General features: G+C 31.6%; 1 protein-coding gene across 5 annotated transcripts in view; it reads right to left on the bottom strand.

Moving 5' to 3' along the window:
• Positions 1-25,964, bottom strand: part of LOC111702650 (triple functional domain protein) — a gene marked incomplete at its 3' end in the record, with an annotated part of 222,423 nt that overhangs the window by 193,475 nt on the left and 2,984 nt on the right. For 2 of the 5 annotated variants that reach the window (XM_023474442.1, XM_023474643.1), the window contains 2 exon segments: positions 17,780-18,308; positions 19,905-20,180. In XM_023474442.1, coding sequence (XP_023330210.1) covers positions 17,780-18,077 — 298 coding nt within the window. 5 annotated transcript variants of the gene reach the window in all.

The raw sequence follows: 25,964 nt of genomic DNA, 5'->3' as shown, positions 1-25,964 counted from the left end.
TGTTTGGATAGCAGTTCTTAATCGACTATTTGAAGGGTGGCAGGGGGTGGGGAGGTACAGGACCCTCCCCCCTCTCTAAGCAGAAGGAGGAAAGAGGAATGATTTCAAATTACTTTTCATTTAAAAAGTGCCATGTTGAGATATCCTCGTTCTTTTATCTTAAAAATAATCAATTTTCAAAGATAAATACATTTCTCATTCATTCTTGACCAGGCAAAGCTTATAATGGTATCGTTGTAAATGAAACATGCAAATCTATATATTGATATCAAAATTTTAGGAGTTTAGAAACAACAATGCTGGATGATTTTCTGTGTTGTGTGTAATAAAAAAGGTAATTTCGAAATATTCAATTTTATTAAAAACGGTGAACTCCCTTAAAATTAACAAGATTAGGGTTTTCTATGCAAAATATTAATTTATTATTGTTAACCAAATGGAATTAAAGATTTAATGAAATTAATTAGCTACATTTCTGACTAATTTGAGACTATTAAAAATACATTATAAACTCATGTGAACAGTTTACATTAAGAACTAAAAACCCCTCTGCAACGTTTTCCATGGAATTTTAGGAATATACACACACAGGATCATATCATTTTTACTTATAAACAAAAATATTACAGATTCCGGGTTTGTTCACAAAAACTAATTGAACATTTTTTGTTAAATTAAAATAATTTATATTAGATTTCCTTTCTTATTTTCATCTTTATATTCGTTTATTGCAAGCAGAAAACTTCAATTTTAATTGTTAAAACAAAATCAGAAAATAGTAAAATCTTAAGAAAGAAACTGATTTCTCACCTACAATTCTAATTGTCCAATCACTATATCTTTGCTAACGTATGGCACGTAGACCTTTCATATTACCTACAAATTCTGCTGGATTGAAAAGTCATTGAAATAATAAAGATTACAATATACCAGGTTACAAATATGTAAGGAATGCCACAAACTCAAATTATCTTCTCCCTTATCTTTTCAGCCTGAATGGCGGTATAAACCTTTGATATTTCAAACTTAGATTATTTGATCTAACAGAATTCATAGTTTGAAATATCTTAGGTTTACATCAGTAGGTTTAAGATATAGGGATTTATAAATCAGAGTTTGTGGCAAAGACTCAATTCCTTTATAGTTAAGAGGCGAATATTCAGTTCTTTAGTGAATTGAAAACAACGAAACATGAGAAATTAAAATAGGAAGGGATCAGGAGAAGGAAACAGAACATAGAAGATAAATGAACTAGAATATGGACCAAGGAAATGGTGCGAGGAATACAGCACGCCGAGGATTGAGAATAGGGATTTACAAAATGAGGGATTTAAGAAAGGTACCATTTATATAATCCCTCAAAATCTATCAATCAAACAAAACGAGTTAGAGATCCATAGATATCCTAATACAAACACATGCAGAGATCTAGAGTCTAGACAGCTAGGAAACTAATGCATCAATTTTCTAGACCGGATCAACTTTTTCTTTTGGTTTTACAATACTACTAACTTTTTGGATCACTAGACATGTTTATTTTAAAATTACGATTAGCTTGTTTCTAGATTTATTTTAGATAAAGGTGGTGTAGGGGGCCACGAAACGTTTTCCCCTCTGAGAAATTTAAACAGTGTTTAAACATAACTTAGCATTGTTGTAGGATGCCGATTTTTTGCAATGCGAACGTAAAATGATGTATATTGCAAGCATTTTTTTTTAGTTAGAACAGATCTGAGCAAAAGTGAAAATATACGACTTTTTTGACAGTAAATCAATATGCACTCAAAAAATTCACCTCCAAAACCTTAAATGTCCACGGGCGCGCCCAATAAAAGAAAATATCTTTTTGAATACTACAGCAAAATTGGGACAAAGAATTCAGTTCCAAAGTCAAAATAGACATTGGAGCAATCTGCCCGGCGCGCTAGTAGCCAACCATTACATTATGGATCATCTTAGCACAGATTTTACGTGTTGTGGGTCGATTTAAAGTTGGCACGAGGAATTCATTACTTAGGTCAATATATATATTGGAGTATTCTGACCGCCGCGCTAGTAGTCTGCAGTTACATAATGGGTCATCTTTCCACATATTTTACATGTTGTATGTCGATTTATAGGTAATTGGGCAAGAGGAATTCACTTCTTTGTTCAAAATAAATATTGGAGCATTCTGACCGACGCGCCGCGCAAGTAGCCGGCAGTTACATTATGGGTCATCTTTCACATAGTTAACACGTTGTATGTCGATTTATAGGAAATTGGAAACTAGGATTCCATTTCTTGGGTAAAAAGACCGCTCTGACCGGCGTACTAGCAGTCACCTTATGAGTGATCCTGCCATTTGTTTTACATGTAGTATGTCGATTCGAGTGTACTAGACACAAGGATTCTAATTCTTTAGATAAAAAGTTAAGTTTTAGGAATCTGATCGGAGATCTCCTGGCCAGAGGATCCTAAAACTTAATTACACAAAAAAAAAATTTACACTTTTAAAACTTCAAAGCCCACAAAATCACACTAACAAAAAAATTCTGAACGCATTAACAAATATCTAATGTTAACTGCAATTTCCAAAAGATTTTATCATCTAACTTAAATATTCATTTAACTGATAACATCTTTAAATAACTCCGTCACTGTTGTACAATGTAAACAGACAAAAAATCAGAAGAGAAAAAATGTTTAACCCCTGCGAAGTTTTGTAAGCCTAGTTTAACAATGTTATATTTAAGGATTAACGAAGAGATTAACTAAGGGATTAAAAATAAGGTGCTAAGATAAAATATTAAAATTAATCCAAAACTAAAACAATAAATTACAAACTTAAAATCTTTTTCAAGTATAAGAGAGGATAAAGACAAAAGAAAAACTTTTTAATTTTGGAATTTTGATTAAATTCATCCAAACTGGAAATCTTAAAATAATTTTTTTTAAATAAACAATTTATGAATATGAATAATACTGTTTAGTTTGTGAAAGTAAATGGATCTTGTTGGATATGAAAGTAAATATTAAAACAGGGGTGTATACTTTTCAGAAAGGGGAGAAAAGGATTTTTGATGATTTGGGAGAAAAAAATGAAAAATTGGACTTAGAAAAGGCAATTGTTTTCATACTTTTTGATACTTTTATCAAAAGTTAATTTTTTCCACTAGAAAACATTTTATTTCCCAATTCAGCCAATAAAATTTAAGAAAAATTTCACTCCGCGCAATTATATTTATATATATATTCTCGGGGAAAATTATTTCAAGAGAGGGGGCGATTTGTCGAGAAAATATACACCCCTGTATTAGAATAACAATTCTTACAACATTCCACCTTATTTACGAGTATACAGGACAGAACAATTGGATATATAACAAAACAAATCTAAAAAAGTATTCGGAGAAAAATTTGAAAAAATAAAAATTTTAACCCCTGGAGGAATTCAATGCGTAAAGAGCTGGTTTTAACATAAATAATATTTTAGAATAGCGGGATTCAATGAATATTCAACACCCCCCTTCCCCCCACTGCATACACCCTTAAACTAGTCAATCCTTTTCCAGTCATTCAATACTCTTCAAAAGAGTAAGGTACGGTTTTCTAATTTTTCTTTTGTTTTGACAATATTCATTTTGAAAAATTCCTTATAACATAAAAAGATTTTTATTTTTGTTCTCTTCTTTGTTTATTTGAGTTGCTTTGTTTGTATTATTTATTCTTATTTTTTTATATCTGTTAAATTATAGGACGAACTCCTGATGATGCCAAAGTTTTTGGCGAAATATATTGAGAAGAAAATGATATAATTCTAGTGCTAGAGAGTAGGGTTGGGATTTGTTTAAAAACGATCTAAAGTATTGTTGCATAACAATAAAAACAGCATTTTATAAAGGAATGAAAATATTTCTGAGGAATTGTTTGCTCGGAATATTAAAATAGTATGCGCAAATATAAAAATTGTGTGACATAAAAATAAAAATCTTTTTATCTGTAAAAATTACGTGGATTCTGAACAACTATTCACAATTTTTAGCAAAAAGTAAATATATTTTCATTTTTTTTTAAGTTTGTCATTAACTTATATACAAAAAAAATTATGTTCTAAAATTTTTGTCAAAATTATAAGAAATGTCTAGAAGTCAAACGGTTGATTTGTCTAAATATTTAAGATTTCAAATAAATGAGTTGAAAGGATTTAAGAAATATGTTTTAAGAAATCTAGCACAGTCAGATTAAAATTGCTTTTAACTAGAAATTAATTTTCAGGACTTTGAACTTTTGGGAATATTTTAATAAATTTCAGATCGTCATCACTCAGAAGTTAATTAGTTGTACAGTGAACACTTGCCCTTGTACATACAGAGTGACCCAAAGAAAATGGTCGATTCCATTAAAAAACTAAATATTTTAAAGCATTTCGTCTATTCCTACGTGCTTTTAAATTTTAAATTAAAAACGCTAATCACAATATTACGAGGTCACCCTGGAGTGTGCACTTTACAAACAGTTCTTGAGGATGAATCATGATGAGTTTTATGAGTCAGAATTTTACTAGAGTATGTGTTTCTGAAGGAAAAGGAAAGGAGGTAAGGAAGAAAGAAAAAAGGAAAGTGAAAAAGTGAGAAACAGCGGAAGTGAGAAAGAGAAGAAGGGAGGAAGTAAGAAAGTGAGAAAAAGAGGAATTGATAAAGTATAAAAAAGTAAGAAAATGCGCAAGTGAGAAAGTAAGATAGAGAGTAAGTGATAAAATTGAGAAAATGAGAAATGCGCAAGTGAAGACCGGAAAATGATTTCTGCTTCAGAGAGTGAACTTGCAATTTAAAAGGATTTTGGTGGAATGAAGTTTATAAATTTACCGGGAAACTTAAGAAGGTCTTATTACGCAAAACCAGGTTTTCACATTTTCCTCATTGTCTTTAGCAGGTTATTAATATTCTCTTATTTCAAAAATAATTGCTTTTAATATATAAACTTTGTTGACTGTGCGCCCGGTTTTTTATAAACGAAAAAAGTATTTCTCTTTCAAAGAACACTATAGAGAGATGTGCAAATTTGAGATTAAACTAAAATAAAAATGAACTAGTTCTTTTATGAACTTTGAAATTGTTTCAATTTCTCAGCAAACTCTAGCTTAAAGGGACTGTATACAAAATGTAAGTGACCATCCATTTGTTGCAAGGTATGTTTGATTTACAAAATTGTCTAATTATGAATGTCGGAGATATCCTTATTTTCTAGCTGATAATTCAGTGCCATGGGAGTCGTTTTCTACAGTTCAACAAGTTAAAAAAAATTCCTTGATCAGATAAAGCTTTAAAAGGTATCATTGTTAATCGGACAAAAAAGGTTACTTAATTTTCGTCTACAGTCCCTTTTACCCCCCCCCCCCTCCTCTTCCATCTGTGATATGATGTAAGTGACCGGGTTCTGTTAGTTTGATAAAAACAGTGTTAACACATCATAAATCAAGATAAAAGAATAGATTAATAAATAGATGACTAGATAGATAGATAGCTGAGGTAGGGGGGAATCCATTCCTACACAACGGTATAATATATTTCTTCAATAAATCTCACACATTCAGAAACAATTTCGGACTGTATCTGACTGTATCTATAGGTATTTGATTTTTATTTAAGGATGTGATTTTACTTTATATCATTTCTATTCAAATCTGAACAGATCTTAAAGGGACTGTAAGCGTAATTTCAAGTGACACTTCATGCAAAGATGACAATACCCGATTCACAACGGTACCCTTGAAACTTTATCTGTTCAATAATGTGGAAGATATTTTCGTTTTTCTACGTTTAAAAGTGTTTAAAAGTGTTAAATTATGAAAATTCCTCTTTGTTTTTTATGATAGCAGTAGAAACGCACAAATCACTTTTTGCAGTGAACCCCTAATAGAAAATAATCAGTTTTAAAAATTATAAACATTGATAACTAATTCATACTTCTTCCGGCAAAGCTTTCAATGGTAACGCTGTGAATCGGACATTTTAATCTTCGCATGGAGGGTCACTTAAAATTGCTCTTATACATTTATACAGTCCCTTTTATACAGTCCTTTTTATACAGTCCATTTTATACCGTCCCTTTTATACAGTCCATTTTATACAGTCCCTTTTATACAGTCCCATTTATACAGTCCCATTTATACAGTCCCTTTTAAACAGTCCCTTTTATACAGACCCTTTTAAACAGTCACTTTTATACAGTCCCTTTAATACAGTCCCTTTAATACAGTCCCTTTAATACAGTCCCTTTTATACAGTCCTTTTTATACAGCCCCTTTTATACAGTCACTTTTATACAGTCCCTTTTATACAGTCCCTTTTATACAGTCCCTTTTATACAGTCACTGTCACTTTTACACAGTCCCTTTTATACAGTCCCTTTTATTCAGTCCCTTTTATACAGTCCCTTTAATACAGTCCCTTTAATACAGTCCGTTTAATACAGTCCCTTTTATACAGTCCCTTTTATACAGTCCCTTTAATACAGTCCCTTTAATACAGTCCCTTTAATACAGTCCCTTTTATACAGTCCCTTTTATACAGTCCCTTTAACACAGTCCCTTTAAAACAGTCCCTTTTACACAGTTCCTTTTATACAGTCCCTTTTATACAGCCTCCTTAATAGAGTTCTTTTAAGTAAAATAGAAATCTTAATTTTCTTTTTAAAACCTTCTAACGAGAACTTAAGAAAAAAAAATTTTAACGATCAAATTTTCTGAATATTGTATTTAATTTGTATTAAATACATGAAACCTGAACTAGGGAATATAAACCATGTATTATGTCTATATAAACTACAGGGGTGGATAGTTCCACGAACTCAAGATTTGTTTACAATTTTGATCAATCGATTATGACATACCTGTAAAAATAAAAAAAATTATGAAAATAATTGCAGGGTTATTTTTCTTTGCTCAGTGTCTGAATTTAATGAATTTGAGCCGCGTCCTAAATCCGCCAAAAACCGGTTTCAATTGAGCGCCGGCTCTTAAAACAATAAATACGATTTTAAGTGAATCCAACAATATTTGAGCCGCAGCTTAGATTTAAGCCGCGGCACAAATTCTTTAATTTCGGCCTCGTTAAGTATAAATTTATAAATGTGAAAATTATGATTTTTTGCTTAGGGAAAACAATAAAATATGTTTTTAAAGCTTTGAAAACAATATATATATGGCCCTGAATAATTGGTATGCACATATTGAAGAGCCCTAAGCATAGAGGCTCGGGAAAGCAGCATTATAAGGCATATACTTAGTATTAAAAGGAAAATGTTTAAGTACCCTGTAAAAGTGTTCATAAAAGTTTTGTTTTCCTATGAAACCTTGCGAACATGTTACGAGTGTAATTATTTTTTTTACAGCGATAATTAATGACAAGTTATATTAATTTTGATTACTTTAATTTGCTTTTAAAAAAATGCTAGGACAAAAAGTTTATGTAAGAAAATGGGTAAAATTAATCAACTATCATAAATAAAGTTCTTACTAGCTAAAATGCCCGGCGTTTCCTATGGAGTTTTTCATAAAAAATCAAATATAAAAAAATCGATTTTTACAAAAAAAAATTTAAGCTTATGAAGGGTAACCATAAGTTTCCTTAAAAAATGTCAGCCAATTCGATCCAGCCGAATGGCCAACTATAGCTAACATATATATACACCCTTACATACACACAAATATATATCTATATATAAATTTGGCTTGTCTGTCTGGGTGTCTGTCTGTTTGTTTGTTTGTATCCAATAAACATCAAAACGGCTGAACCGATCGGGCCCAAATTTTTTGTGGGACATCACGTGACCACAGGAAAGGTTTATGAATGATCAAAATTTCAAATATTTGTCTCCATCAAAATTCGATCTTCATTAAATTTATGAAAATTTTGAAAATCCACGAAATTTTTGGTGAAAATCCGCGAATTATTTTTGTTTTGTTTTATGATGTACACAAAGAGAACATGTTCACAATTAATTTAGAAGATGGGCGCGAAGCGCCCTCTAAGGCTAGTATATATATATGAGCGAAGAGCATTATTATATAGAAGTAATAAATTTACGCTTAACATTCCAAATCGATTTAAGATTTTATCAATTCTTTATAATCAAACATTTCACCACCATTTGTATTTGATTACCGCCTTAAAACTTACAAATCATTCCCCCAACCCCCATTCCCCCACCCAGCCCCTTATGAATGAATAAGTAACCAAACAAATAAAAATGTTTAATATAATTTACCGTACCTACATTATATATTTTAAAAAATTTATTTACAAACTCTGCACTCTGCAGGATTAATGGGACTCTCTAAGTAACATTAGGGGAACCTCCATTCAACGAGGAAGGTACCCTTTAAACCCTTGTGTGAGAAAAATGACGATCTGAAAATTGAAACTTTCCAATTGTGGTTTCCTCAATGCTAAAAATAAAGTTTTTAGGCGGGGTTAACTTGAAATAGGAAACCAGGGTAACACACTTTTTGGGTAAGGTGTTTTTTTAACTTATTCTACATTTTTCACAACTTTTAACAATTTAACGGCATGTGTAAAACCTAACTAAATTTATCCAAAGTTTAAATCACAGATTCATTAATTATCAGTTTGCTTTCAACAAATATATTTAAGGTTTTCAGGTTTAATGACCTAGTAAAGTATAATTATTGGTTTCAGTATATTTCTTGTTTATACCCTAATCAATGAAAATATTAAGGATTAACTCTATAAGGTTGTAAAAATCTAGTATTTTCTTGTTAAAAACCAGCCAAATATAAATAAATATCGCAAAACATTGGCTCTTTGTTTCAGTTTATTCAGTTTTTATTTCAATCTTTTTCTGACATTTCTTCTTCTAATTGATCTTTGTGAAAACCAGTAAATTACCAGTTATAAAACAAAAAACAGTTCTTAGTAAGCAAAATAATAGTTTTTTTTCGGATCAATAAGTGTTAAATAATAATAGTAAAATTATTAATAAAAACACATTAATTAAGCTTTAGAAACTAAGATGTTTTGAATCTATTACAAAAGATTTAAATAGAACTATATGGGCCGAAGGGGTGTTCAATAGGCCAAAGGGGTGTTTAATGGGCCAAAGCGGTGTTTAATGGGCCAAAGCGGTGTTTAATGGGCCAAAGGGGTGTCCATTGGGCCGAAGGGGTGTTTTAAGCGGGTGTACATTAAGAAGGTGTGTTAAATGAGCCAAAAGAGCCAAAAGAGTGTTCAATAGATCAAAGGGATGTTCAATGGGCCAAAAAAGGTGTCCATTGGGACAAAAGATGTCCAATGGGCCAAAGGGGTACGTGTCCATTGGGACAAAGGGTTGTTTAATGGTCCAAGGTGGTGTCCTATGAGCCAAAAGAGTGTATATCGGGACGAAAGGTTGTCTAATGAGGGTTTCCGTTAGGAGGAAGGTGTGTTAAATGAGCCGAAGGTGTATTCAATGAATTCAATGGGTCATAGGGGTGTCCATTGGGACAATGAGGGATTAAATGGGCCAAAGGTGTGTTCAGTGTTCACACTGTAATATGTATGTCCTCATGGACTGTAAAATGTTTATTTAACACTAGTTCACCCCTTCCTATTCCCCCTTTATTAATTGTCAAGTGTTGAGGGGATGGTACTCAATAATACTGATTCCTGAAGTACATGTTTACACTGTTTATATTAGTGGTTAAACAATATTGTAAACAACATTATGTACAACAATCAAACATTACATTCAACCATCGATCTTTCTAGTCAACCATAAATACACTTGCTCCACTAACAAGCACAAATAAATCTCAAGTTATTCAGGGTTACCCACAAAGGATGAGACTTCAAAGACGACTGTTCGAAAATTATTCTCTTATTTACGATTCTTTGCAACTGCAAACTTGTTTATTTCTTTCTCAAATCATTTAATAAGCCACGAAAAGAATTCATTCAAGGCAGAACACTGCACACCAGGAGAAGAAGGTCAAATACAATTGATACTGTCAGGGCTTTGTGACTCCGCTACTCCTCTAGATCTGATTTTACGCAGATGTGTAAAAAAAACAAATTTATTTGGATACAACACATTATAAATTCAAAACATTTTTGTTCTTCTCAATAGCTCTTCAATAAGAGAAATTATGATAAAAACAGATAATATTTAAATCCTATGTTTATTTTACTTTAGTTTACCGTGAGAAGACTTAATTTACCCTTGGGATTGTCTTTGCAGTCTCGTCCTTAGTGGGTAACCCTTTATATTGCTCCAAAAATAAGCAAACCAATTTTACTTTTTATTTTTTAAACTTTTTTCAGGTGTAATTATTTTCTTGAAAATCATTTATCCCCCACCCCCCCGACCCTCTCTTTTAAAAACCTTTCTCTCCAAATGTTGGGTATCTTTATGGGAAATAAATTAATGTTAGGGTAAAAGTATCATAAAAGGGTGGACAAACATGCCAATTGAAATTCAATTTGTCATTTTTTCCCTGAGCAAGGAAACTCATTTTTCATCCCACCAGGGGGGTAGCGGGTAATTCCTGAAAATACAACCGACTTTATTTCTGGATAGCACTGTAATTATTTGTTACCTATTCGTATAAACTCCACAAAGAGGGGAGAAGTGTCAAAACATTATTTACAACAATTATAGAACAAAACTAATTATTACTGAAATTATGAACCAAATAAACAAAGACATAAATAAAAATGAAAATAACTGATAATAAAGAAATATGTATTATGTAAAGGAAGTTTTTTTACTATAAAAATAACATTTGGATTAAGTTTAAATTGATTCTAGTTTTTCCTTATGTTGAGTGATCAACTTAAAACAAAACACGAAAGGTTTAAAATCCTTAAATGCAACTACGTTCACTTTCGCATTCTTTGGTATACAAGGTGTCATTCTTTGAGGGTATCTCTGTATTAATTACGAAAATCATTTAAACCATCTTTTCTATCATCGGTCAGAAATTATTTTTACAATAGAAAAAAAAATTTGAAACATATACTAGTTTTATTTTAGTTGTAAAACTTTTTAAAGGACTTAATATTCAAATTCTAAAATCCCTATATCCCTAATGCAGGTGTAAATCTTAGATATTTCAAACTTAGACTTTTGACCTAACAAAATTTATAGTATGAAATATCAAAGGTGTACGACATCAGGTTTCAACGATATAAGGATTGGAAGATTTGAATTTATCTATCTAACTTTTGTTTATCAATAGCATACACAACCAACTCTTCTGTTTCTTCTTCATCTGTTTATCTTTCTTCTGTTTCACTAAACATCACATTCAGAAGATTAACTTTCTCTAAACTTATCAAATATAATTCAGATCAACTTTTTACCCCTCTTCCCCCACATTTCTCCAATATGAAAACTACAGCAGGGGTTAGTATTTTCTTGAAAAATCACTCCTCCTCCAGTCTCTAGAATGTATCAGGAATGTGGAAGTTTTCTTCTTCCTTAATTGGGGAAAAAATTATTTCAAAACTTGCAAATTTTAATTTTATTGTAGAAACAACAGTTATATTGCTCAAATTCAAAGCTTTGTTTACAATTGTTGTTTTTGATAAAAGAAGTTCTTGATCTATTGTAATTCGTCCTAGCAAAATGTAAACAACCACACAAATATGTATAAATACATAAATTGTATCTAGCCATGCAGACAAACCCTTCAGATTTTTGGTCTTTTATTGTCAAATTGTCTTTTTCTGCAAATGTTGTCTATTACTTAGTTTAAGACTGGCCTGGGTTGCAGGATGCCCTGTCTTTTAATGTCTTTAATAATTTGTTTTCTGCAGAAATAGAAAACTTCTATTCTAAGTTTGTGACTGCAAGTATCTGCAGTAGAAGTTTACAAAATAAATTAGAATAAGACTAGAACGTATTAACGACAAATTTGCGTCATAAAAGTTAATGCGTCATTAAAACAGATTTGGTTGAATACATTTGTTATTAGCCTGTATTTTATCCCCACAACTAAATACCCCAACTGCAATATTTTAATTGTGCATGCCGTAAATTAGTAACAATTCAAACCAAATCTTATTCAAGTTTTTTTTTGTATTTCTAGTGTGGTATAGATGGGTCCGGGACGCTTACAATATTTCATCCTGTGTTGTGGGTCGGCTTAGTTAATTGTAAATGTCTACCAAAAATATGTCTTTTATTAAAAACATCCAATCAATCTATACCCAATTGCGTCGAAACATCTGAACCAATAGGAATCAAGTTTTTTGTTGCAACCACAGGGAAACTTTTGTCTGGCAAAAATACACAAAGGAGTTGATTCTTTGCCACAAACTCTTTAAAACCTAATGTCGTAAACCTTTGATATTTCAAACTTATATTATTTGATCTAACCGAGATGGAATTTAAAGAATTTAAGCCGCGGTTTAAATCCGCCAAAACCCGGCTTAAATTAAGCGCCGGCTTAAATCTTGAAACATTTGATACAATTATAAGTGGAACCAACCATATTTAAACCGCGGCTTAAATTTAAACCGCCGCTTAAATTCTTTAAATTCGGCCACAGAACTCATAGTTTTACGACATTGGAATCTAAAGATAAAGGGATTAGAAAATCAGAGTTTGTTGCAAAGACTCAATTCCTTTAACAAAAATCATTTTTTTTTTGAAAACGTTGAAAATGGTGACTTGAAGAGCAATAGTTAAAAGTTGTAATTAGAAAAGAGGACTCGAATCGCTGTAAAATAATAGTTTAGAAAAAAGGAAAACAATTATTTCTAAAGAAAAGAAAAGTCCCCCCCCTGACTGTCACCATTGAAATAAGCAGAATGTAGTCTGCAGGATAGATAGGAAGCGTAGACTTAGTTTAATCACCCCCATTAGCATTTACAAACAGAGTTACAGAACACTATTGAAATATATTCATCTCAGAAAGCAAAGAAATAAGATCTTATCTGAATACACCCCTTAGAGCCTCCGACATATACAACTATTACTAAATAAAAAATTCCCTACAACATTTTTGTAGTAAAGGGAGTGTACGCCAAAATATAAAAGGGGAAAAGAAAATATTAATAGATACCTCCAGTATTTCAAAAACTACACAACATTATGAAGAGTCAAACCCCACAAAGAAAATATAATAATTTCTTAATTGAACAATAATATTGAAGGCCTTTTTATAAAAAACGCTTGAAGTTTCATGTTAAACTCTTCTTGGGACGGGCATTTTAAATATCGTTCTGAAGTCATGAACTGTTCCTTTAAAGAGACTGTAGGCGAAATTTCAAGCGACCCTCCAATTATAAAGGGGCAAGCAACTTTTTTTTAAATAGCTGTAGACAAATTTATTAACAATTTCAAGCGTTTCTGTAGATAAATAATCTTTAATCATTCGAAGGTTTAAATTGTACAATTGTGAATACAAATAGGATGTCTCTTAAAATTAGAGCTACGGACCCTTTAAGGTATGTTGAGTTGTGTGGGTGGGGCTCACTGTATGTTTCCTAATATTTAGATCTAGATGACTAGCTGGATAGAACAGTAAGCAAGAACTATACCTTTACCCACACCAGTGGGTTCTACGTAAATATAATTCAGGGGGCTTCGAGCCCCGCTCTTTCTTCAAATGTTTTTCAAGCAATCAAATTTAAAATTTCGCAGATTTTTCTGCTTTGATAAATAAAGCATAAAAAATATAATTTTAGAAGAGTTTATCTCATTTGCTTTGTTAAACCACACAACATTTACAACCAATTCTACTAAATAATAATAAATAATTAAAGACCCAAAAACTGCGCATGGTTTTTTTAATTTGAAACTGTCATATTTTTAAAAAATTGCCCTGAACAATGAACATATATAAGACTAGCTGATGGGCCCGGCGTTGCCCGTGGAAATTTTTTTTGAAAAAATGAGTGTCCACAAAAAATTTCAGCCCAATCGGTCCAGCCGCTTTGCCGGCTATACGCAACATATATATATATACGAATGTCTTGTTTTATTATATAGATGCAACAATTTCAAATTGCTAAATCCTTTCATTTCTTATGTAAGAGAGAGAACAAAGATGGTATTCCACAGTTTTCTGGTTCTCACTGTATGTTCAGAATAGTCATTATTAGTGAAAAATCATGGTAATAAAAATAATTGTAAGAATATTCGTGTTCACAGAAAACCGAGTATTATGTCATAATTAGCTTAACCTTTGAAATCAATATTCAATGTTCGTACTGGAAATTCAGTGCGCTTACCACCCGACTATATATTAGGAGATATTTAAAGAAGAAATGTTGAATAGAAACAAAGAATAGAGGAAAGATTAGAACATGAAAATGTTCTATTTGCACAATTTTATCTTCCCATCAAAATAATCCTGTCTGAACCCTACTCACAGTTTTAGGAACAACTAAAGCAAATTTTAGCAAGAGTGAAGATTAATAGTTGGACTTCTGTCACACTGCAAACATTTGAATTCCTTCAAAAAAAAAATACATATTTTTCTCAGTTTCTCCTCCTAACCCATCCTTTCTCAGTTTGTCCTTTCAATCCGTCCTTGCTAAGTTTCTCTTCTCAATTTATCCTTGCTCAGTTTCTCCTCTCGATCCGTCCTTGCTTACAGCTCAGTTTTGCTCTCAATTAATCCTTACTTAGTTTTTCCTCTCAATTCATCCTTGCTAAGTTTCTCCTCTTAATCCGTTCTTGCTAAGTTTCTCCTCTTAATCCGTTCTTGCTAAGTTTCTCCTCTTAATCCGTTCTTGCTAAGTTTCTCCTCTGTTTCTCCTCTTAATCCGTTCTTGCTAAGTTTCTCCTCTTAATCCGTTCTTGCTAAGTTTCTCCTCTTAATCCGTTCTTGCTAAGTTTCTCCTCTATAATCGTCCTTCTTGAATCAGGAAGAAACTAAGAAAGGATGTATATAGAGGAGAAACTGAACAAGAACGGATCGAGAGGAGAATCTGAGCAGGGATGAATTGAGAGGAGAAACTTAGCAAGTGATGAATATTATATTTCAAAATGTATAAAAGTTTTGAATACTTCTTGAAGAAGATAAACTCTATTCCTGTCTGGAGACTCTAAGGATTAAATAAGTTTTTATAACTTAAGTTCTAACCCCCTAGACAGCTAGCTTAGGCTTTAATTCAATTTGTTTCAATGTTTCCTCAGCAAGATAGTCCCTAAATAATAAAAAAAAAATGCAGGATCGAGTAACTTCATTTAAACACAATTTTACATTTTGTTCAATTCATTTGTTAAAAATAGTTTTCCCAGGGCGTATAGTTAATTATAATCAAATTCAAGATTACAAAACGAATCTAAGAATTTTAGGCAAATTAAAACAAGAATGAAATAAGCTGAAAGCACGAACTGAGTGACTTTGTTAAAAATATAAAAATATTTAAAGTAGGTCTCCCCGCCTAATCTTAAAAAAAGTTCTCCTTAAAATATGTTTTATTTTTGCGACAATACAAGGGATTACCTATCAAAATTAAACAGTCTGATTTTATGGTTTTCTTAGTTTCTGAAAATACTTTTTGAATTATTAAACTAAAATCCTACGATGTAAAAGTTGAAGTGTTGGCTTAGCCTCTTGTCATTTTGATAACAATTTAACAAATTTTATCAATTTCAATAACTCAAGATTAAAAACAGTTTCGTATGTTTGTAATATTAAAATTTTGGTTGGGGGGGGGGGATTTTAAAATTTGCACCTTTGAAATTGCAGATGATGTTTTGAACTCCAAGCTATAAATTAGCAATACAAAGCTAATAGTTGGTTTAGTTAACAATTACTTATGGTGACAGATGAAAAGGGACCGACGCTAAATTTTATTACAGGGTGTCAGAGAAATTATCAAATCATTAATTTGTAATCCTTGAAACCTTTTTTTTCTCGGAAACTCATTTTTATCGAGATAAGGGACTGTCGACTGATTTAAAGTGATCATCAATTTTAAAAAAAACGTTAAATGTCTGATTTACAACGGTACCCTTTAACCCTTCACGGGATTAAAACGGGAAAAAATCGCCTTTTTTCTGTCTAAAAGAGGTTTATTTTTCATTATATTCTTATTGTTCTCTGTTGTATGAATTTCAGATGGAAAAGACAGTTTTTGAAGAGGCAAATTTGACAAGGTTGCATAGTGAATCCGACATGGAAACCCTTTTATAATGAAAACTAATAGATATCCAGTTTCTGAGAAATAAGATTTCTGAGAAATTAGCTTTATCGTAATAAATAGATTTAATAAATAAGTTTTTTACACGAAAATACTTCAAGTATGATTAATATCAACGTTCGTTAACCAGCCTTTAGTTTGATAAATGTAGGGAAGGACTGATTACTTGACTTACAAGAAAAAACTCCAACCAAGCAACAATTATCAGGCCTTGATCACTTAAAATATAACTGTATAAATATTCTTATTTTCAACAATATTTAAAGATCGGTTTATCTATCTTTAGACCCACCCAGCCCTTGGGTATAATTCATATACAGCAGCCAAAATATTTTTTATCTTCTCCTAAAATTCTTGTTGAGTGCCTTGAATTAATCAGTAATTAACTATGTAAAAAATTTTGATGGAATAAAAAAAGTAAATGTTAATGTTAAGTTTAAGTTAGGTTAATTTATTTGCGAGTATTTAAGCATTTCACATTGTTCAAAAGATTAAATTTGTTTCCGTTTTTATCTATCCATGTATATCAATATAAGCATCACTTCATTTATCCATTTTTCCTTCTATGAATCAATCCTTCTAACCTAACTTTATATCCTTCTAACCTTCTATCCTTCCAACCTCCTAACTTTATATCCTTCTAACCTTATATCCTTCTAACCTTCTATCCTTCTAACCTTCTATCCTTCTTACCTTCTAACTTTATATCCTTCTAACTTTCTATCCTTCTAACCTTCCAACCTTCCAACCTTCCAACTTTAAAACCTTCCAACCTTCCAACCATATATCCTTCCAACCTTCAATCCTTCTACCTTCTAACCTTTTATCCTTCTATCCTTCTATCCTTCTATCCTTCTATCCTTCTATCCTTCTATCTAATCCTTTAATCCTTTAATCCTTTAATCCTTTAATCCTTTAATCCTTTAATCCTTTAATCCTTTAATCCTTTAATCCTTCAATCCTTCAATCCTTCAATCCTTCAATCCTTCAATCCTTCAATCCTTCAATCCTTCAATCCTTCAATCCCTCAATCCTTCAATCCTTCAATCCTTCAATCCTTCAATCCTTCAATCCTTTCAACCTTACATCCTTACATCCTTACATCCTTTCATCCTTTCATCCTTTCATCCTTTCATCCTTTCATCCTTTCATCCTTCAATCCTTCTATCCTTCAATACTTCTACCCTTCTATCCTTCTAACCTTCAATCCTTTAATCCTTCAATCCTTCAATCCTTCAATCCTTCAATCCTTCAATCCTTCAATCCTTCAATCCTAATATCCTTCAATCCTTCAATCCATCAATCATTCCATCATTCCATCCTTCAATCCTTCAATCCTTTCATCCTATCATCCTATCATCCTTTCATCCTTCAATACTTCAATCCTTCAATCCTTCAATCCTTCAATCCTTCGATCCTTCAATCCTTCAATCCTTCTATCCTTCAATCCTTCTATCCTTCTATCCTTCAAACCTTCTAACCTTCTAACCTTCTAACCTTCTATCCTTCTATCCTTCTAACCTTCTATCCTTCTAACCTTCTATCAGCCTATTTTCATGTTGCTAATATGTATTTGTATCAAATCTGTCCGTCTACTTGACTGTTTGTCTGTTTATTATAATATTGTGTAAGTTTACCGTCTGGATTGTTGTTCAAGTACTCCAGGTCCTCTGGGGGACTAGACCTGCTCAGGTTCCCTCTACCCTGAGACAGGGGCGGAGTAGGGGGTGGGAAGAAGGTCACAAACTGGCATTGGGCCCCTCCAGGAGGGCCTAGGGGCGCCCCTGCATACAGGTTAGATGGCCCTGATCTAGACATGGAAGCAGGGAGTCCAGCATTATTATTAGTTGGAGCTTGCTGAAGACTTCGTCGATTTGAGCGTTTGTTGTGGCTCCAGTGGAGCCAGAATTGGGAGCCGTGTCTGCTCGGATCCATCTTTACTTTTTCATTAGTAAGGACATTTTCAAAAATTCACTCAGTAATTTATCATAACTTTGAACACTAATGCAAAGTAGGATAGCATTATTCACTTTGGATGATAACGATGAATAAAAACACACATGTGTGTACACTGTACACTGTGGATGAGAAACTCCGGTGTAAAGGTTAAACTTGATCAATCCTTGTCAGCTATCTTCTCTTCTTTACTTCAAACTACACAACCCTCTACACACACAGTTCATACTGCACTTTAACAAACTATGAATGATAAAGGAGGAAGTGGGGGGGATTAAAAATTCTAAATATAAGAAAAAACAATGGAAACAGTCTATGTATCTAAAAAATTAATATTTTAATAATATATAAAAATGTATCCATAATTGTTAGATTATCTTGGAGTAGTTAATTCTAAGAAATCTAAGAATTAATTTGAGTAAATTCCAGTATATTTCATGTTGGTATTTGAAAAACAAAATTGTTTAAATAAAATTAGGGAAACTGAAAATTATAAGCAAAAAATCCTAATTACGAATTTGAAATAAAATTAATGTTTCAAATATGTTACCAATTCATGATCAATGGGCTATGTTAAGTTTATGATCAAATAATCATATATTTGTTTAACCCAAAATTATACAATGCAAAAAGTCAAAGATAAGCAATTGTGTGCGAAATCTTGAATTACATTTTTACAAAACTTTTCGCAGCTGCAAATATATTGCATTGAATCAGTGATAGACGCCGAGTTTGATAGCATACAAGTATTGAGGACAAATCGAGAACAGAATACATCAGGATAGATAGATAGATAGATAGATAGATAGATAGATAGATAGATAGATAGATAGATAGATAGATAGATAGATAGATAGATAGATAAAGATAGATAGATAGACATATAGATACATTAAGGGCACACATATAGATAGAGGTAGAGAAAGATAGAAAGATAGGCATACAGAAAGAGATCAGACAGATATATAAAATATGTAGAAAAAAAATTACCTTTTTTTACCAAAAATTCTTTTTTTTTGTAATAAAAGTTGGTCAATGTCTGGACTTCGGAATTTCTAATTAAATATTTTCACTGGGTTTTTGTTGGATGAATTTAAAAGAAATATAATTTTTGACTAAACTATATTTCTATTCTTTTTTTCAACTGGTGTTTGAATATAATGAAAACGTAATACTTTTCCAAGAAAAGCTTAAAATTCTATTGTTTAAAATGAAAAGTTTGCAAATTTCCATTTGGAAGATGAAATAGACATAAGTAAAGTTGATGAATTGATTGATAGATAGATAGATAGATAGATAGATAGATAGATAGATAGATAGATAGATAGATAGATAGATAGATAGATAGATAGATAGATGAATAGATAAATATATAAATAGATGCATTAAGCAAAGAGGCGATTGGAAGAAAGTAAATAAGAACAAAGTTGATGCTTCTGAAGAAAATCGAAGCAAAAAAAAATTTGTTTGTTTACATTCACCCCCCAAAAAAATTGTAAACAGATGTGAAAGCCAATTTTTTTTGGAGGAGTGGTTAAAGACAGTTGATTGACAGATAAACAGACAGATAGACTGATAGATAAACATAAAGGTGTTTCCAGGATTTAGGGTTAAGTGGGTGAATTATTTCCTTATATGAAGATAAGAAATACCGACAATGTGCAATCACACCATTGCGATTCCATTTCTAGCCATTGCAAAAACACATTTAGTTCATTGTTTAAATCTTATTTTTGGTGCCATAAAAAGTAAAAACTCAACTGTAAAATTAATTTTTTTATAAATCAAATTCATGTGTGAACAAACCTAAGAACATATTCACTTAATTATTTCTTAATTCACTTATTTTCATCACTTTTTGCAGATTGCCTGAATGTCAAAGTGTTTTATACTTTACTAAAGTTTAGAGTGATTTTTTTAGTAAAAATATTTTTCTCGTTTTTTCACAATTATTTAGGCATGAGCTCAGATATACACATTACTCAAAAATTTATTTTTCACACAACTGTGTAGAATGTAAATGAGTTGTGACTTGCTGCGTGGAGTCTATGTTCCATGTTGAAGGTGAATGTTCTACTGGAGAATACTCGGAACTACTAGAGCCTCCAGTCTGTTTCTTTACACTTCTATCTATCCATCTACACACCTTTATCTTATATTCTTTTATTTATATACTTCTATCTATCCATCTATACACCTTTATCTTATATTCTTTCTTTTATATACTTCTATCTATCCATCTATACACCTTTATCAGATTTTCTTTCATTTATATACTTCAATCTATCAATCTATACACCTTTATCTTATATTCTTTCATTTATATACTTCTATCTATCTATCTATACACCTTTATATTATATTCTTTTATTTATACACTTCTATCTATCCATCTATACACCTTTATCGTATATTCTTTCATTTATATACTTCTATCTATCCATCTTTACACCTTTATCTTATACTCTTTCATTTATATACTTCTATCTATCCATCTACACACCTTTATCGTATTTTCTTTCATTTATATACTTCTATCTATCCATCTACACACCTTTATCTTATTTTATATACTTCTATCTATCTACACTCCTTAATTCACATTTTTTCATTAAACTTTGCTTTGAATCAAAAAACTTTTTATTGATTGTGAATATCTTTCAATCGAATGTAGACGTAATTCAGTTTAAATCATAATCATCTCTCATCATCTCTTTTTGTTTATTTTCTAATATTCTAATTCCCCAATTATTTAATTGTTTGAAGTTAATCAAGCCTGCCATGTTTAGCTGATCCGCAAGAATAATTAATACAAAATTTAGTAGATTCAATTAATTCAATTGTTTGTCTAATATAATTAATCTACCGTGGGATATCCCTAGGGAGTGGTTAGTTTCGGTCTGTGGACTAGGGGACTGAATTAACTTCGAAAGGGGCTTACAGGAGACAGACATAGTAAGAAGAGGCTGAAATCTAAAAGCAACATACCTGAAATTATCAAAAAAAAAATTTAAGTGATGGGAGTTAAAATCTGCTTTTATCATTGAACTCCATGCATGGCAGTTCAAGTCTTCTTATGGATTGTGTATTTCTATTTTTTTTTACTTTATAATCTTGATAAGAAAGCATGGTCAGCTTGTTTTCAACTAAGAATAAATGTACTTGCAACACTGTACGCGTGTGCAGTTTACACCCCTGCTCGAAGGATAAAGGGTAAGTGATGTTTGTGTGAAGACCAATTTCAAGCTGTACCCTCTAGTCCCCCTCCCACCCACTGGAGACATTATACAAGAGATTGCCAATCCTTCGCTAGATATTTTATAGAGAATCCTAGACACTAGATATATTCTCATCGGCACTTCTTGCAATGAAAGCAAGAGTATAATTTTCAAGAATTACTCAGGGGGGAGGGGCCCCTAGAAAATTATTTTCGATGTTCTTCTGGGAAAAAACATATATTCCCCTGAAAGAATGTTAGAAAATGTATTATTAAAAAATAATAATAAACAGAGGAGCATGTTTTAGCAAAAATTACGAAAATATCTTTCTACAAATTGATAATTTTTAATTACGGTTTCTCAAATCAACTGGCTTGCGGATTTATACAGCAGAAACAAGTAAGGAAAATAAAATATTAATCTCTTCTCAAACGACGATTTTGGTTTTTTTCTTAGTTGGCAAAATTTTATGAGAGATGATCCTTAATCATGATCATGCTGGAGCCAAGTGAGGGGGGGGGGTGAGAGGAAGGAGAAATAGACAGACATAATCATTTTTATTTTGAGGGTCACTTGAAATTGCGTCACTAGTCCCTTTAAACTATGTTTTGTATGAATTTTCTGCCTGGCTATAATCTATTTATATTTTTAGTTTATTTACTCAGCTACCCTTTTAGTCTTTACCTCTCCATCTAACAGGGCTAAACAGGGTCTTCATTAAAATTATATTCAAATTTTATACAATAATATTCTTTGTGAAATAACTTGTATAAAAATCGTGAAATTGTTATCCCCTGTTTGCTATATTTATTTATGTGCAACAAGATTTTGTAGAAATTTTGAAGGATCTAGTCTAGAATGTAATCCAGGGAAAGGTATTAAATCAAGGGTGTATAATTTTGAAGGATTTAGTCTAAAATGTAATCCAGGGAAAGGTATTAAACCAGGGGGTGTATAATTTTGAAGGATTTAGTCTAGAATGTAAAGCGGGGAAAGGTATTAAATCAGGGGGTGTAAAATTTTGAAGGATTTAGTCTAAAATGTAATCCAGGGAAAGGTATTAAATCAGAGGTGTATAATTTTTAAGGATTTAGTCTAGAATGTAATCCGGGGAAAGGTATTACATCAGGGGGTGTATAATTTTGAAGGATTTTGTCTAGAATGTAATCCAAGGAAAGGTATTAATTCAAGGGTGTATAATTTTGAAGGATTTAGTCTAGAATGTAATCCAAGGAAAGGTATAAAATCAGGGGGTGTATCATTTTGAAGGATTTAGTCTAGAATGTAATCCAAGGAAAGGTATAAAATCAGGGGGTGTATCATTTTGAAAGGGACTTTCCAGTGAAGAGCTAAATATAATATTTTAATTTTTCAAAGGAGTTTATTCTGCATACAAGAAGTTTGAAAAACATTTAGTAATATTTTTAATCATGCATTCTGCAGGTTTAGGGGAAAAAAGGAAAATTTAGAGGATATCTTTTAGAAGTTTAGAGGATGTAATTAAGATGGCCGGTTCCATGGACACTTTTAGAGGTTATAGAGGTAATAATTTGATAGTTTAAACTGTATATTCAAGGGATTAAGAGGATACAATTAGGATTTACAGGATATATTTAAAAAGTTTAAGGATAAACATTAAAAATACGTGGTAAGCAGCGGAATTATGCTTGAAGGAAGAAAAAGTTTACGGAGTGTTTATATGGGATAAGGGATAAATATTGTATATTCATGAAGATTAGGAGATATGACCTAAAATTACCCGAAAGATAGGGATATGAGTAAGAATAATAATAATAATTGTAAAAAAATAATGGTAAAAATAACAATAACAATAACAATAACAATAACAATAATAATGATAAAAATGATGAAGCCACTGTATCAGAAGAAGTTTAGGTCCCCGAAATCTAGGATGTTTTGGGGTACAAGATACATTTCTAGAAAGTTTGAGGATAAAGGATATCTATCTAAGCAAGTTTTTGGGTACAGGACTTGATCAATGAAGTTTTGGGGATACATGATATGTATCTGGGAAGTTTGGGGATACAGAGTATGTATCTAAGAAACTTTGAGGGATACAGGATATGTATCTGGGAAGTTTGGGGATACAGGATATGTATTTAGGAAGTTTGGGGATACAGAGTATGGACCTAAGAAACTTTGAGGGATACAGAACATGTATCTGGGAAGTCTTAGGGATATAGGAGATGTATGTGTAAAAGCAGAGGGTGTTTAGGGGGTAAAAAGAAATGTGCTTTAGTTAAAAAATGTGTAATAAACACTTTTTCAAACTGTTTAATCTCTAGATCTAACGATCTCTTTTCGTGTAAATTTTAAGCAACCACTTTAAAATTACCCTTTGTTTATGATTAATTAGGTTTATTATATATATTTTTATTAAAACTGTTAGTTAAACCAAGATATTCGTATATGCCTATATGCCTATGTTGCGTATAGCCGGCCAAACGGCTGGACCGATTAGGCTGAAATTTTGTGTGGACACTCATGGGTGGCCGGGTGGTGTTATAGACTAAAAAAAATTCAAAAATTATTTTTTTCAAAATAATTTTTTTTTCAAAATTTTTTCCACAGGCAACCCCGGGCTGTTCAGCTAGTAATTTATAAAAAAAAATCTTTTCTGTAAATTAACATATTCAGATAGAAAATAATATTCAGCTAACTAGGAGGGGATCTATTACGAAGGGAGTATTGACGCACATAAATTGTAACGGTTAGTATCAGAGAAGGGACTTGAGAAGGGAATTTTAAAGATACGAGACTCAGATCTAAATGGTGAAAGGAAACTAGAATGAAAAAAAATTAGATTTCAATGGAAATACTAAGTAGGAAAACCCTCTTTTTCTAACGAACACCCCTCCTTATTTCGTCATTAAATATGAAAAACACTGCATGTATTATTTACTTTCAGAAAATGGCATTTCTTTGTACAGAGCTTGGTCGCAGGATTCAATTAAAATGGCTGCATACCGAAAAGTCAGCATGATCATAAAGGAATGACAAATTGAAAGTAACATCGATAAAAATGATTTTCTCAATGTTAAGTGCTCAGATATCCTGGTTTCTATAGAACTGGGTGGACCATATCTAGTATCAGTAATTTACGGCTGGGCGTGGTAAATTGTATCCGCCCCCTTTCTATGCTAGTCAGTAGTCTCATTACATTGTCATTCTTTAATAATTTAAGATTTTCAAAAATTAAAAATTTTGGAGGGATTTCTGTATTTGGTGTGTGGGGGGGAGTATGGGATGTGTACAGATGCTGTATAATTGGAAGTGGGGAATTTTCAATAGAAAAATTATTGATAAAACATTATTCTCCAACCATTTTCTGGTTTAATAGGTTCTCGTAAGATTATCTTTAATTTATAGATTCTTTTGTAGAAGATTCATAGAGAACCGGGTTAGCTGGTAACCTTTCTGTGAAACAAAATTATGACAGGGGTATATATATTTAGGAATTATCCACAATTTTGTTATCCTTTATTTTACACATTTTTTTATCTTATATTTTACACAAAAATTATTCATTTTCCCTAATTGAGTGAATAAAACCCTGAAAAAAATCTTCTGAGGGAAAATTATTTTCATAAGGGGGGAAGTAGTTTTTCTAGAAAATATACACCCCTGAATTATGAAGTTATCCTTGTTAATATAGTTGATAATTGATAATTTCCAAATATGGTTTCTAAAAGACATAACTTGCGGATAATACAGCAGAGCCAAGACGGAAAGTTTTCCAGGTAGAAAAACAACGATATCTTCCTCATTGTTTAATATTCAAATTTGAAGATTGTACATACAATTACCTAGTTTAAAACCCTTAAATACTTTTCCATTTACTAGAAAATAGCTTTACTTTAATTTGGCAATTGATCATGTATAAAATTAAGTTTTGAAGTTTATTGAATTCTAAAATTATAATCTAGTTAATGCATGGTTCTAATAATTAACAATAAAAGGTTTAATGTTCGTCATCATTTGGATCCAACATAGTTTTAAACAAAAATAAAAAATAAAACCAGTTCTAAAGAAGTATTTAATTTGGTTAAGTGCTTAGTTAAAAAAACAACTGAAAATTAATTACAGTTAATTAAAATAGAAGAAAAAAGGACAGAATTTCCATTTTGATCATCACTCATAACACACTTTGCCTTTATTCCATAAAATTTTCCTTTGTTTACGATTTTATTTTTCAATACCTTTCCTTTCTATAAAAAGTAGGACCTATAAAAATGTGGACTACGAAGACGACAATCAAGTAATCTTGTGCGTATTTGATGTTGTTTCAACGTAAATAGTTTTACCAGTAGGTTGGAAACCAACTTGACAATGGGTCTGTGTACACTGCACAATTAATTCCATGACTTCAGGTTTATTAAACTATTTTAAATCATTTTTCTACTTCACAGTGTCGTGTGTACTTTGCTGAAATATCAGCATTGAAACTTGTAATTGCACAATTTGCAAATAGTGCCTTCAAGAGATTTTAAGCTTAATTTCAAGTGACCCTAATTGCAAAGATGGCTTTGTCCGATTGGCTTTAAAGATTGCTTTAAAGCTTTGTCCTTGCTCTGGCTTTCTTGGATAACCCTTTTTTCTTCTTCCTCTCTCACTGTGATTTAAAGAT

Source organism: Eurytemora carolleeae, unplaced genomic scaffold, assembly GCF_000591075.1.
Source record: "Eurytemora carolleeae unplaced genomic scaffold, Eaff_2.0 scaffold101, whole genome shotgun sequence".
Lineage (NCBI taxonomy): Eukaryota > Metazoa > Arthropoda > Copepoda > Calanoida > Temoridae > Eurytemora > Eurytemora carolleeae.
Note: the sequence above shows the minus strand (reverse complement) of the source record. Positions and strands in the feature narration are given on the sequence as shown.